Source organism: Onychostoma macrolepis, chromosome 07 (genome assembly GCF_012432095.1).
Source record: "Onychostoma macrolepis isolate SWU-2019 chromosome 07, ASM1243209v1, whole genome shotgun sequence".
Taxonomy (NCBI): Eukaryota; Metazoa; Chordata; class Actinopteri; order Cypriniformes; family Cyprinidae; genus Onychostoma; species Onychostoma macrolepis.
The window spans coordinates 47,936,973-47,952,019 of NC_081161.1; the positions used below are offsets into that span (position 1 = coordinate 47,936,973).

Here is a 15,047-nt window from a genome sequence, read left to right on the forward strand (position 1 = left end):
AAGATGCACAGAAAGCAAAGGAAAGCGGTTTGTGAGACTGACAGTGTTTGATTCTGTCGGGTTTAATGCTTTAATGTTGCCTCTGATGATGATGATGATGATGGATTGGTGAGGAGATGAAGAGCACACACACACACTGGGTCCGTCACACATCTCCACCTCTGTGAATGTGTTTGACTCTCTGATTCTGAGTAATAAATTCATAAATGTTCCTCTCTTCTCCTCCTGTGAGCTTTTCACATCCGACCGTTCAGAGCGAGCGACCGGAGACATCTCTGTCAATCAGTGCGTCTGACGTCATTTAACGGATCTGAGCATGACTAAGAAATCCCCAAAGAATGGAAACATCCAGCAGTGTGAATTCATGATCTGGAGAATCAACATCATGATTGTCTGAAGACGCTCTGATTTGCATCAGTCATTCTGTGACGGACGACTGAGGACCGAGAGCCTGAGGAGATCAGACCCGCAGGACAGAGAAAGAAAAAGACAAGTACATATAAATGATCTGAAAATAGGGGGGAAAAAAATAGAGGAGGTAAGAAAGAAGGTAAAAGAAAACAAAAAAATATTCATGTGAAAATAAATAAATACATGCATACACAGATAAAGGAAAAGATAAACAAACAAATAAATAAACAAAACAAAAAAACTAAGAAAAACAAACAAAGTAATACAAAATGAACAAAACAGAACAAAAGACTAAAAACAAAAAGAAAAACAAACAATCAGAAAAAGAAGGAAAAAAATAAACAAATAAAAAAAAGAGAAATAATGAACATGTGACTCTGATCTTTGGTCAAACATAAAACACTGAGACATTCCTCAACATATCTTCTTTCACGTTCTTTATATCTTTGCTTTCTCTTTTTTAAATGACGACAGAATGTTCATTTGTGGGTGAACTGAAGTTACTGAACCTCCGAACACTGAGAGCAGAGCGAGTGCCGTCTTCTGTTCAGATGAGCTTCTTCTCTTTATAAAGGCAAAATAAATTCACAGATGAAAGACGAGTGAAAAGAGTGGTGCTCCGTAATTACAGAGTGAGCAGGTCATCAGTGTGTGTGTGTGTGTGGGCTCACTGCACTGACTAATGCACAAACCGCCTGAACGCCGCTGAGGTGTAATGATACCATTGCCTGTATCTCTGAGTGTGTGCGTGTGTGTGTGTGTGTGTGTGTTTGTGTGTGTGTGAGTGAGTGTGAGTGTACATGTGCATGTGTGTGTGTGTGTGTGTGTGAGGTCGTCTCCTCTGATCCAGAGCACTGGAGTGGGTGTTTGATCTGGTGACCCGTGTCCTTCAGCAGCAGGCATGAAGGTTGTGAAACTGAAGTTCTGGAAAGAAAGTTTCCTCTGCTCACATGCTTCTGCTGCGTATGTTTCTTCTGAGATGTTTCCTCCTCAACAACACACAGATGGAGGGGATATGAGCGGTTGCCGGGGTCTCAGGTTGTTGCTATGGTAGCTTTTACCGCATCATTACACAGTTCTGGGTGGTTGCCAGGTAAAGTACATCCTCAAGAAATCTATACTATGTAACAAGTATATAAGATGTCTATATTAGTGATGCACTGAAATTAATTTTGTAACCAAAACTGAAATTAAATTTTTCACTTAACTGAAAACAGAAAATAACGTTTGTTTAGTAATCAATAGATTATTCAAATAAATAAACATTTAAATTGCACACAAGGCAGTTTTTATATCAACTTTTAATGGTATATTAATTTGTTGTTGAGATACAAACATTTAAATAACAGCTGTAATGAACATTTGTTTTCATGGCTTATTCAAACATGCATTAAATACTGAAGAACAGGGTCAGTAAAATATAATGAATACGTAATATAGTGCATATATTGTGAGGAATGAGTTATTTTTCTACCTGAATATGGAGTTTATGGTGATTGAATGTCATTTCTGTGGTAAATGTGACATTATTGATCTCAAGCTGATGACTGATGGATTCAATGATTCATGATTGATTTCAGTAAGTTGTTCTGTTTCTGATGTTTCATCATGTTTATTTGCTGCTGTAACTAGTAGTAAAGAGGACGAGATGATCAGTGATCTGTCGCCACAAACTTTAGTGATAACACTGACAGAATGTGTAAGCTCAGACTTTGTGTCATGTTTCAGTGCATCACCAGTATATATACATGTGTTTGTGTGTGTGCATCTGATCTGTGATGGACTTAACTGGAACTGAGACACAAACCAAAACTGACTCTCATTAACACAGAAAGTTTTCATCCATCACCTCTGTCAGGATGAAGAGAGAGTCCGGTGAGAGTCTCACGTGTTTCTGCAGGAGTCTGCGTGGAAACCCATGAGCTTTTCTCCAAGATTCTGTGCTGTCTAATAGAAAAGCCTGTGTTTCTTCTCTCTGGAGTCATTTAAAAGTGAGAAAGTGTTCAAACAGAGCCCAAGCGCAGTGATTTAGTAGCGGCACCGGACAAGTTTCTGCTGTAAAACAAATGTGTTCTGCGCTCGCATTTCCCCACTGAGGTCTTTCTTCAGAAACCGAAATAAACAGCACAAAAGAAATCAATGCGCTGCGGTTATTTGTAATCTCTGACTGCGTCTCTCGCAGTAGCGTCGGCTCTACAATAAAAAACCGGGAGATGGAGGAGCGTCGGATACGGGAGAAGAGGAAATGATGGAAAGTCATAGGGGACGTTTAGAGCGTGATGAACGCCAGCGAAAGGACGAGGGAGAAAAACCGAGGCTCTGAACGGCTTCTGCTGGAATTGAGCTGTTAAACCCTTTTTTTCCTCTTCATTGAGCTGTGGAGGTGCTGCCATCCTGAATTTATAACACTGACACCATCGCCACTCGAGAATGTTCTGTCTGATCTAACTCAACGTCAGACGAGAGAGAGTCGCTCTCACACATTCACTGGCCTTTTCCACATGAATCCTGGAATACTGTGATGGACCCGGTGCAGTCTGGACTATCCTCATTACCCTCTCTAGTCCACATCAAACTCATTCACAACTCATTTTAGAATGATCACTGTCATCATAATCATTCTATAATGATCATAATTCTATAATTGATCATAATCATTTCTATAATGTTATACAGACATGTTCAGGACTTTAATTGTTTTTTTGTTTTTAAAACAAGACACTACAGGTGAATAGGGTAAAAAAAAAAAAAAAAAACTTAATAGATATCATCATACTTCCCCAGTTAAATAATCACAGTATATTAAAACAACTGCTTTTCTATTACACGTTTTATCAAAAATTATGTTTGAAATATGTTAAATATGCACTAATTTGCAGAAACATCCAGAACACAAATCTAAAGTCAGGTTCATAATTCTTGTTCGATTTTGTTGACATATCAGAGCTAAAGGTTTTTACTGAGGGGATTTAACATTTTTATTTTTATCACTACATCAATCAGAAAATACTGTCAACGGACAGAAAAAATACATTTTCGCCATGTTTTTTAGGAATAAAATGTTACAGAAACTCATGTGAATGATATATCAACAAACCCCACAGTAAAAGTGAGGAGAGGAATAAAACTGCTAAGTTTGGTGTCTGTAAGTGCTGCTGGAGTGGAGGAATGGAGGAAACTTTTAAAGGAATGGATTGTAATTGAAATATGCAAATAGATAAAGTGTAATGAAATAAACACTTAGATTTGGGTGTTTTCTTTCCACTGAATTCAAGTTGCCTAATATCTCAAAACTAAACTAAAAAAAACAAACAAACAAACAAACAAAAAAACAATAGTTTTGCCTGTAGCGTTTTGCCTTCATTTAACATTTTCCTGCATGATTATGGGGATTAGTAAAAATGATTAATACAAGAACATTAATTTCTTTCTTTCTTTAGAATAAAGTCACTGATGGTTCATCCTCAATAAGAGCAGGAATTAATGACTGATCTTGAGTTCATGAGTTCATAGTCCAAACTGCACTCGCAGACAAACACATGACGGTTCACACAGTAAATCAACATAACATGGCTTCATCATTGACTGTCAGACGTGTAAATGTTAAAGGGACCGTATTCTCTCTGCAAATGCTACAGAACAATGAGCAGAGCGTTTACTCATGAATCACAAATATCGTTCAGTGTTTAACCCTCTGAGTTTCATTCAAGCGTTACGTGCGGGTTAGTTTGCGTTCTGTTTAGACGGTTCGTCTGCTTTGACTAATTCTTCATCAGATCTGTGTTCATTCGGTTATGTGAGTTTAGAAACAAGTTTATGACTGAGGGCTTCAACTTTATCTAATCCAATGAAAACTAAATCCTGCCTGCTGAAGAGGAGAAGAGCGGCGGCCCTCAGGGTTTAGAAGAACGGTTGGTTAAATTCTGCTTAACCTTTACGTTTTCCCTGTCGGCAAACCCTAAAGCTCCTTTAACCCTTTGAGTTGACAGACTGTCCTCTATTCTGATATTCTTACACACGTTGGCCACCTCCAGCTCTTTTACAGAAGGTTAACCTTAAGATCTACTGACAGCATCCTACAACTTAAACTGAGAGTCGAGTCAAACGATTCTCTGTGCACATTTTCAGATCAATACAAACAAAGCAGTTTAATTTGCAGTTTTATTATATCAATATAAATGTCTGTTTTATATTTCCTCATGAAACTTTATGAACTTTTGCCCACACTGCAGAAAGTGAAGTTTTTGTCTTGTTTTTCAGCACAAACATCAAAGCATTCTTAAAAAAGAAACATTTACTGAGGATCTAAAATGGCAGAAGATAAGAAGTCTTATTTTCTGAGAAACTGATCAAAATTAAAAACAAACAGCTGTCAATGGGTCAAAAATACACAGGTTTTCCCTTTGAATGAAGTTTATTTTCTAACTCATTTGGCAGATATTTGTTGGTCATTTTGAACAGTTTCTGAGAAAACAAGACTTCTTAAGTAAATGCATCTTGATTGGTTGAATCACTGATTAGTGGCTTCTGTGATTCATGATTGATTTCAGTAAGTTGTTCTGTTTCTGATGTTTTATCATGTTTATTTGCTGCTGTAACTAGTAGTAAAGAGGAAGAGCTGATCAGTGATCTGTCACCACACATTATTGATAACACTGACAGAATTGAGACTTTGTTTCATGTTAAAAGTAACAAAACATAAAGATTATTGGTGCTCTACAAATAATGTTTAGTGAGGGTCTGCTCATGCATCAACTGAAAACAGCAGACTAAAAGATCTCAGTTCATGAAAATGATCCACTATTTTGGCCAAAACTAGAAAGGTTTCTTGATTTAAAAATGTTTCGAGGTTTGTGCTGGAAAGCAAGACATAAATACAGAGGAAGAACATCACTTTCAGCAGTGAATAAGACACATGACGTCAGTTTCAGCAGTAGGCTGGAACTTTTAAATAGTTCAAAGTGCCCACACGTTGTATTTTTTCATGCTTTAAGTTGATTCTCGCATCAAAATCCAACAGAATACCTGTGTGTGCAACAGAAAGACATGCAGACTAATTAAAGCTAAAAGAACTACATAATGCTTGGCTGTACTGCAGATTTTGCCCTCGGAGTGGGTGTGTCCTCAGAGGGAACAGGAAGTGAATTACCAGGGAACTCATATGAGACAGTGAGTTAAGACCTTCTGGACTCAAAGGGTTAAAGTTGGAATCAATTTAGTGCGACGAGAGCGAAGATGAAACAGAGGCACTGAAATAGAGTCCCTTTAACTGTGGAGTTTAGATTGTTTGAACTGTTGTGAATCAGTTTCTGCTCGATAGGACGTTTCACAACAGTAAACAGCTGTGCGTGTTGTTGGGAGGTTAAGGGAGGGTTATGTGGGGGTTATTGGTAAGGTTAATACTCTGGAGAAGTGCAGTCCCATCGTCAGATGACAGGTCTGAGGAGCGCAGCGTTCCCATTAGTCTGAGTATTTCACAATGACTGTAATGCACACTTCTTTAGGTGCAAACTACCAATGAAGAGTAGTAAGACACTGGAAATGTTGTTTTCTCGCTTGTGCTTTTCGCATGCTCGCCGTTCTCCGCTACGTCCGTGGGCCTGCACTTCGTCCAGAGATGTGTTTAGCGTGATTAGACAGATCGTTCGTTAGTGGGGTTTGGTGCTGTTTAATTACCTTTGTCGAGTAGCCACTCGTCAACTACCCGACCAAGTCGGTACGGGATTCTTTGCCTAGCAATAGCCAGCCGATCACTATCAAAGCTCCCTTTGAAGAACAAACAAATTCAACAGGTTACAATCTGGAAGGTCAAAGGTTAAAGATTAGAGGTTAGAGAGAACGCCTTTAAAATCAGATTTAACACCCTCAAGGCTTTAAACATGGTTTTGGAGGTTAGAAAGTCAAGCAAGCTCTGGTTACCATGTGTTTTAAACATGAGTTAAGCATATTTATGAGTCATTTTAGAGGTTGAATGTTACTTCTGGATAATTACAGTGCATTAAAGTGTCTTGGTGAACGTGGCAAAGCAACCATCGTCGTTCTCAGTAAAAATGCATAAGAAAATTTCCATATCAGCATATTGAATCGACAAACAGTCCTGCTGAACATCAAACAGTGAGACTCCAGGAAGACGTTTTCTGTATGGGGTCAAATGATCAAACGTTCTTGAGCGCTGTGATTCACAGCATCACATCGAACCCGTTTCATTTGTCGATACGTTCAGACCTGTGAAGCTGCATCAGTAGAGAGTTCTTCAGGAGAAGGTGAGGACCTAAACGTGCATCGAGAGAGAAAACCACAGCGAGAATGTGCACACGTCTGCCTGCATCGCGGCGGAGATCAACCATCCCTCCTTCTCTTTCTGAGTGAGAGTTGGCATCGTAGTGAAATCAAACTTGTCAGTTCTTTAATTAGCTGCAGCAATCTTTCCTCTCTCTCTCTTTAATGAAGTCACTCGTAGCAGAGCGACTGCCTCTTAATTGCTCCTGCAGCTCGACTGCAAATGATCTAATCAAAATCCCTGCATGTATCCCTACCCACAATCCCCGTCAGCGTTCGCTTACAGCACCTCGGCTTTATTAGCCAGATCAAATGAGCCTGGATCGTATGTAAATACATTCAACATTTAGGAACGGATCCATCAGCTGGTTCGGGGACGAATTGCGGCATGCCATGGGCAAAAATGCGCATTCTTAATGGCCACATCTGTACACACACACACACACACACACACTCCAAACCCTTGTGAGCCGCCTTATTTTTAATAGTAATACTTTATTTATTAGTATACATGCCTACTCATCAAATAATGCTCATAATAGAACAATTTCTGTTACAATGCATCTTTTATGGAAAGTAACAGGTTGATTCTCTCTCTGTTGTGTTGATGCTGTTAGTGTCTCACACACATAAAGAGAGGATTCCTGACTGCATCAGTCTAATCAAAGCCAGCTAAATGTAAAACTTTCGACAAAGATTAACTTTATTTTTGACTTTTTCTTTTTAATCTGTCCCATTCTTGTGTTAACTTGACTTAAATTTTAATTTCATATACTGGCTGTAAACATCTTACAGCAGCATCACACCTCATCTATGAAGCCTTCATGTGCAGCTCACTGCATCTCATTCACAAACAAATAGTGCATTCATGAAGTACTTCAAAGGTCTCCTCAAGTATAGACTCGCTCTGAGAGACCTGAGAGAAACAGATGATTACAGTAACTGTGGCGTGATGTGAACAAAGCAGTTACAAACCAATCAATCTCACTCTCAAAGAACAGCTCTATCTACAGCAATACTGACCAAAATATAAACTAGGATAAAAATAAATGCTAAATACAATAAATATAAAATAAACACCAAGACAGTTTGCTTCTTGTCAATTCTCTGTATTGTCCTGTGCCAATAAATGCAAAAATGGCAATAAATAAATAAAAAAAATATTTTTAAATGACAAATAAAATTTTAAAGTAATAATTATAATAATATAAATAATTAAAATAATAAATTAAATATGAAAAATAATCCACACAAAACAAAATGGCCCTACTGTGAACAGGTCTTGTAATCGCACTAATGCTGCGTTCACATCACGACAGAATTACTGTACTTAGTCAGTTGCCATTCTCATCCTCAGATGAGGAGTGTTTCGTTTCTATGGCACAGCAGATTCCTGTGGAGTGTTTAGCAGATATTCTCACACTGTGTGATTAAGACATTACCAAGAGTAAACCACAGCAAACTTCAGTGACCTTCAGCACTTATCAACCTGCTCCCGTTAAATACAGCCTGTTACTATGACAACGCCTGGGATCAGTCCCAGACGGACCGGACCTGCAGGAGGCGCCATCCTACCCACAGTTCCACTGCAGACTCCCCCTGCGCTAACTGGGTCACTGGATATTTATATTTCTCCAGTCCACACTGCTACTTCTGATGCTCGCGTCATTAACACACACACACACACGCTGGATTAATTTATTCAGATACAGATTCATCAGTACGACACTAGAATATCAGCAGTTCCTCATAGTGCATCGCAAAAAAAATAAAATAATAATAATTTTCTTCCTCAGTATTTCTGTCTTGTTTTCCAGTACTTGAGGTGCAAAATGACTTAAAATATTAAATATTGATTTCTATATATAAAAAAAGAACAAAATTAAGTGTTTATTGTTAAAAAAAAAAAATAAAATAATTCAAAACACTTGGCACTTAATTCAAAAGAAAAACAATATTATTTTCTGACCACACTGGCAATTTTTTTTTCTTTTAACATACAGTAAACGTGATTATTTTTTAAATTATAAAAGTAAAAAAAAAATAATAATAAAAAAAAAAAATCAGAAAACAAGTCCTTTAAGTCATTTTTGTTTTCCAGTAAATGTATCTTGATTTAAGAATTATACTGAAAACAAGACAGAAAGTAATTTTTTGTGAGTTTAATGTGATTAATGATCCACTGGAATCAAATATAATAATAATAATAATAATAAAAAATTTAAATATACAAAAAATTTATTAGAATTATGATTAAACAAAACAAAAATAAATGATAAAAAAATAAGATACAACTTTAAAAACCCCACAATGAATATAAACAGCTGTTGTGGGAAACAAACAAATAAATAAACAAACTAATAAATAAATATATAAAAACAAGCAAAAAAATTCCCAATCAATGTAAGCTTTCAGACAGGTAACTCTGATTTAACCAGCAATAAGTGTCAATAAACGAAACAGGCTTGCTGTGACGTCTTGAATCATTAACACAGATTAAGATGTTGATTTAGCACAGAAAACGTCTTCCTCAGAGAGAGACAGAGAGACACGTGTCTGTCTGTCATGACCATGATCACATGTGTGTGAGTGTGTGTGTTATATGTGTGTGTGTGTGAGTGTGAGAGTGTGTGTGTGTGTGTGAGTCTCACCTGAAGGGAAGCGCTCCAGCACGGGCAGATTGTCCACCTGTAGTGTGGCGTTCCCGCCGCTCCGTGTGAATCTGACCACATGATATTTCCCGTCGCTGACCATCACGCCGCTCTCCTCGATGACGATGTCGTCCGTCCCCACGTTAAAGATCACGCCGACCCTCCCGCGCTCCTGACACACACACACACACACACACACACACACAGAGAGAGAGAGAGATGTGGTCAGCAGCCAGAACTCATCACTGACTCTCACTGCAGAGACACTGCAAAGGTCAAACTCATTTCTATAAGACACACTGAAGTTCAGACAGTCATTCCAAACAGATCCTGACATTCTGTTCCCTCATAATTCACACACATATGAAAGCTGATTCATCTGCTATTGGTCAGTCAGACAGAGAGTCCCGCCCCCATCTCCTGCCCCGCCCACAACATGCTGTACAGCCGTAACACCACACTTCATCACGTCTGTCTAGTACTCTCTCTCACACACACACACACACACACACACACACACACAAATAAGAACTCTCTTACATATGTGGTTATCCTAACCCTAACCTCCTCCATAGGCATAATGGTTTTTCTACTGTCTACACTGTATTTTTGGACATAAGTCAAAGTAGGTTTACTGTCATGATTATGTGTTCAGATCATTCTTTGTGATAACAACAACAACAACAACAACAATAATAATAATAATAATACATTTGATTTATGGGCACCTTACATGCAATAAAAACACAATTACAAGCAACCAAAAAATTCAAACCCACATTTATATCTTTACAGTCAATAGAAATTACATAAAATGATCACTGATAATAAGCCTAAAAAGATGCGTCTTTAAACGAGATCTGAGAATGGAAAGAGAGTTACTCTTATGAATATCTTGTGGAAATAAATTCCACAGATAAGGAGCAGCATAGCTAAAGACGAGAGAACCCATGGAAACCAGACGTGTACGAGGAAGGACTAAAGATAATGCAGACGATTATCTAAGAGTTCGAAAGGGAGTGCATGTTAAGAGTAAGTCAGATAAGTAAAAAGGAGCCAAGTTATGTAATGTCTTATAAACAAGAAGCAAAATTTTGAATTCAAAACGCTGTTTAACAGGAAACCAGTGCAGCTGTTGAAGAACAGGAGATATGTGTTCCATAGTAGGAGTTCGTGTAATTATTCATGCTGCTGAGTTTTGCACTAACTAACTTGTGTAAAAGTTTAGCAGGAAGACCGTTTAAAAAGAGCATTACAATAGTCAACTCGTGAAGTGACAATAGCATGGACCATAATAGCAGTGCTCCTCACTGTGAGGGCTGGGCGGAGGCAATTAATATTGCGTAAATGATAATAAGCTCTCCGAGTAACCTTGTTGATATGTGCTTCAAAAGATAGAGTATTGTCCAGGATAACACCCAAGCTATTTACCTGTGTTGAGGAAGTGATTATAGGACCATCAATACACATAGAAAAATCACTGGTATTCGACAAATTATTTTTTGTATCAACAAGTAGGATTTCTTTTTTACTACTGTTAAGTTTAAGAAAATTGCCTGTAGGTTTTGAAGACAGCTGGGTGTCATCGGCGTAACAATGAAAATGTATACCGTATTCCCTGAAAATGTTTCCAAGGGGCAGTAGATATATGATAAATAATAAAGGGCCCAGAACTGAACCTTGTGGGACACCTGTAGTAATATGTGATGACTTAGATTTAAACTGACCTAGTTGAACAAATTGAATAAGGCCCGAAATATAGGATGTGAACCAAGCCAGGTTAGTTCCTACAATTCCAATAGACTGCAATCTATCTAATAGAATTGTATGGGAAATTGCGTTGGGCACTGAAGTTAGATCAAGAAGAATTAAGACAGATGAAAATCTTCAGTCAGCCGCAACCAATAAATCATTACAAATCTTGACAAGGGCAGTCTCAGTACTATGACAGGAACGAAAACCTGAATGGAATTTTTCACATAGATTATTCACTGAAAGATGATCATGTACCTGAGCCGCAACAACACTTTCCAGGATTTTAGATAGAAATGTCAAGATAGAGATTACCAAAATTATTTGGATCAGCACCTGGCTTCTTGAGTACAGGAGTTATTAATGCAGTTTTGAATGAATAGGGGACAGTTTCAGAAATAAGAGAAGAATGAATGATATCAGTGATAAAAGAACTGACAGGCAAACTTTAACTAATTGAGTTGGAAGTGGATCTAATTGGCAGGTGGTTGATTTAGATTTCCGAATAACTGAAGTTATCTCATCTACTGTAGGAAGTTGAAAAGTAGATAGAAAAGAGTTAAATGACTGTGTTACACTGAAACAAGAAGAACTAACTAGATCTGAAACCAACAAAGACTGAATAATATTTTCTGTTTTTGCATTAAAGAAGGTCAAGAAGGTATTGCATAATTCAACTGAGAACAAGTGTGATTGCAGAGAATCTGGAGGCTTTAACATATCTTTCATTACAGAAAAAAAAAAGAGTTCTAACATTACCTTCACTAGATGTGATCAAATTTGAGTAATAATCAGATTTAGCTGAGGAGATAGCAGCTTTGTAAATTTTCATACGCTCAGCATACTTCTGTTTGTGAACAATTAGTCTAGTGTTAACGTACAAACCCTCGAAACGGTGACCTTGCGCTATTAGTTTATGTAAATCAGGAATGTACCAAGGAGCAGAATTAACAAAGGAAGCAGTCCTGGATTTCAGTGGTGCACGAGTATCAAGGAGTGACTGAAGCACATCATTATAGTGAAGTACCAGTTTATCCGTCGTTGTAGAATGGTCTTTACTGGAGAGGGTGGCAAGTCCTTCTATAAATGCCAATATATCTGTTGCCCCCAACAAATTGAAAAAGGTTAGAGAAAAACGTACAACAGTTGTACCCAGTCTCTCTCCAAAAAAAACCTCGTAATCTTGAGAGCAAATGGAGAAAAACTAACTTGGAAGTTTTTAGAATTGCATGGAAAAACAGTACGTCCAGCTACAGACAGGTTTTTAAAGCTGCCAGGGCAGAGCATATCCGCAAACTCATACAAAATAACCAAAACAACCCAAGGTTTTTATTTAGCACAGTGGCTAGACTAACAAATAACCAGATGCCACCCGATCTAAATACTCCCTCACAGTTTAATAGTTATGAATTTCTTCACTGATAAAATAGATAACATCAGAAATACAATAACAAATGAAGATTCTACACTCTTAAAAATAAAGGTGCTTCAAAAGGTTCTTCACAGCGATGCCATAGAAGAACCATATATGGTTCCACAAAGAACCATTCAGTCAAAGGTTCTTTAAAGAACCATCTCTTTCTTACCTTTTTATAATCTGAAGAACCTTCTTTCGCGACAAAGAAGCTTTGTGAAACAGAAAGGTTCTTCAGATGTTAAAGGTTCTTTATGGAACCATTTAGACAAAAAGGTTCTTCTATGGCATCGTGAAGCACCTTTATTTTTAAGAGTGTATGGCGTTTAGTCCTTCAGCATCATTCATCGCACTCAAAGAAAAACTGCAGTGCTTTAGGACAGGAAGAGCTAAATAAACCTATCTCTGCATCTAAACCAACAACACAACTATTAGATCCTGTACCCACTAAAATACTGAAAGAGTTGTTACCTGTAGCAGAAGAACCACTTCTCAATACTATTAACTCATCATTATCTTTAGGTCATGTCTCAAAACCATTCAAGCTGGCGGTTATTAAGCCTCTTAAGAAACCATAACTAGATTCTAGTGAACTGGCAAATTACAGACCCATTTCAAATCTGCCGTTTATGTCTAAAATTTTAGAAAAAGTTTTGTCTGCTCTCTCTGTGAAGAATTTCAGTCAGGTTTCAGGCCCCATCACAGCACAGAAACTGCACTTGTTAAGATTACAGATGACCTGCCTCTTGCGTCAGACCAAGGCTGCACCTCATTGCTAGTTTTACTTGATCTTAGTGCTGCATTCGACACTATAGATCATGACATACTCATAGATCGATTACAAAACTATACGGGTATTCAAGGGCAGGCTTTAAGATGGTTTAGATCCTACCTATCCGATCGCTACCACTTTGTTTATTTAAACGGGGAGTCATCTCAATTATCACCAGTAAAGTATGGAGTACCACAAGGATCTGTCCTAGGTCCTCTGCTATTTTCAATATACATGTTGCCCCTTGGTAATATTATTAGAAAATACGGGATTAGTTTTCATTGTTATGCTGATGATACTCAACTATATATCTCAACAGGACCAGATGAAGCTTCTACATTATCTAAGCTAATAGATTGTGTTAAAAATGTAAAAGATTGGACGACCAATAATTTTCTCCTATTAAATTCATATAAGACAGGGATATTACTTATTGGTCCAAAAAACAGTACACAGAATCTCTTGAATTAGAGTTTGCAACTAGACGGATGTACTGTTACGTCCTCTACAGTCAAAAATCTGGCTGTTATATTAGACAGCAACTTGTCTTTTGAAAATCATATTTCCCATGTTACAAAAACAGCATTCTTCCATCTTAGAAACACTGCCAAGTTAGAAAACATGCTACCTGTTTCTGATGCAGTAAAGCTAGTTAATGCATTCATGACCTCTAGACTGGACTATTGTAATGCACTGTTAGGTGGTTGTCCTGCATCTTCAATAAACAAACTACAGGTAGACCAAAATACAGCGGCTAGAGTCCTTACCAGGTCAAGAAAATATGATCATATTACCCCAATTTTACAGTCTCTGCACTGGCTCCCTATTAAGTTCCGGATCAATTACAAAATATTATTACTTGCCTATAAGGCCCTAAATGGTTTATCTCCTGCGTACCTAACTAGTCTTCTATCACGCTACGATCCATCACGCTCCCTAAGGTCACAAAACTCTGGACTCTTGGTAGTTCCCAGCATAGCAAAGTCCACTAAAGGAGGCAGAGCTTTTTCACGTTTGGCTCCTAAACTCTGGAATAACCTTCCTGATAACGTTCAGGGTTCAGACACACTCTCTCTGTTTAAATCTAGATTAAACCACCATCTAGGTTCCAACCACAACTGTTTCTGAGAAGCTACATTGTTTGGTGGAAGAATACTGTTTTTATTAATATCATTACACTTATTTGCTCTGTTTTATTTTGTGAAACCTTACTAAGTATATGGAATACCCGTTTTATAAAAGCAGTAAGCCCCGTGAAGCTGTGGTTTACAGTGCTGAGGGGGTTTCCTAACAATGCCCCTTAGCTGTTATAAATTCACTGTAAACCACGGCTTCTTGGGGCTTATTTCTTTATTTTAAATATATTATATATTACAATTTTTAATAATTAATTCAAAATAATTAAACACTTTTAAGAGACGGCAACAATTAATATTTTTTGTCACACATTATTTTATTTAGTTCAGAATCGTGGGAGGATCGTGATCTCTATTTGACAAACACACACAAAAATTGTGATTCTCAATTTATCCAGAATCGTGCAGCTCTAGTTCAGTTCATATTTCTTCATTAGTTAACTTATAAAGTAATTTGAAAACTTTCTGTGAGACATAATTTCAAACGGATTTAAATCACATTGCGTTTGCTCTATAAGCTGCACAGCTGACACAGGAATTGTCTCTTGCACAATTGAGGCAGTATTGCATCGTCACTAAAGTTTAGAATTTGCATTTCTGTTTCATTTCTTCTTAGTGATTAAACTATTCAG

General features: G+C 37.6%; 1 protein-coding gene across 9 annotated transcripts in view; it reads right to left on the reverse strand.

Annotated features, from left to right (window-relative positions):
* nrxn2b (neurexin 2b) overlaps positions 1-15,047 on the reverse strand; it is a 476,055-nt gene that overhangs the window by 15,875 nt on the left and 445,133 nt on the right. For 8 of the 9 annotated variants that reach the window (XM_058781464.1, XM_058781461.1, XM_058781460.1 and 5 more), the window contains 2 exons: positions 9,342-9,513; positions 6,088-6,177 (listed from right to left, as the gene is read on the reverse strand). In XM_058781464.1, the coding sequence (XP_058637447.1) occupies positions 6,088-6,177; positions 9,342-9,513 (262 nt within the window). The remainder of the gene's footprint in view (positions 1-6,087; positions 6,178-9,341; positions 9,514-15,047) is intronic. The other variant, XM_058781462.1, reaches the window with a different exon arrangement.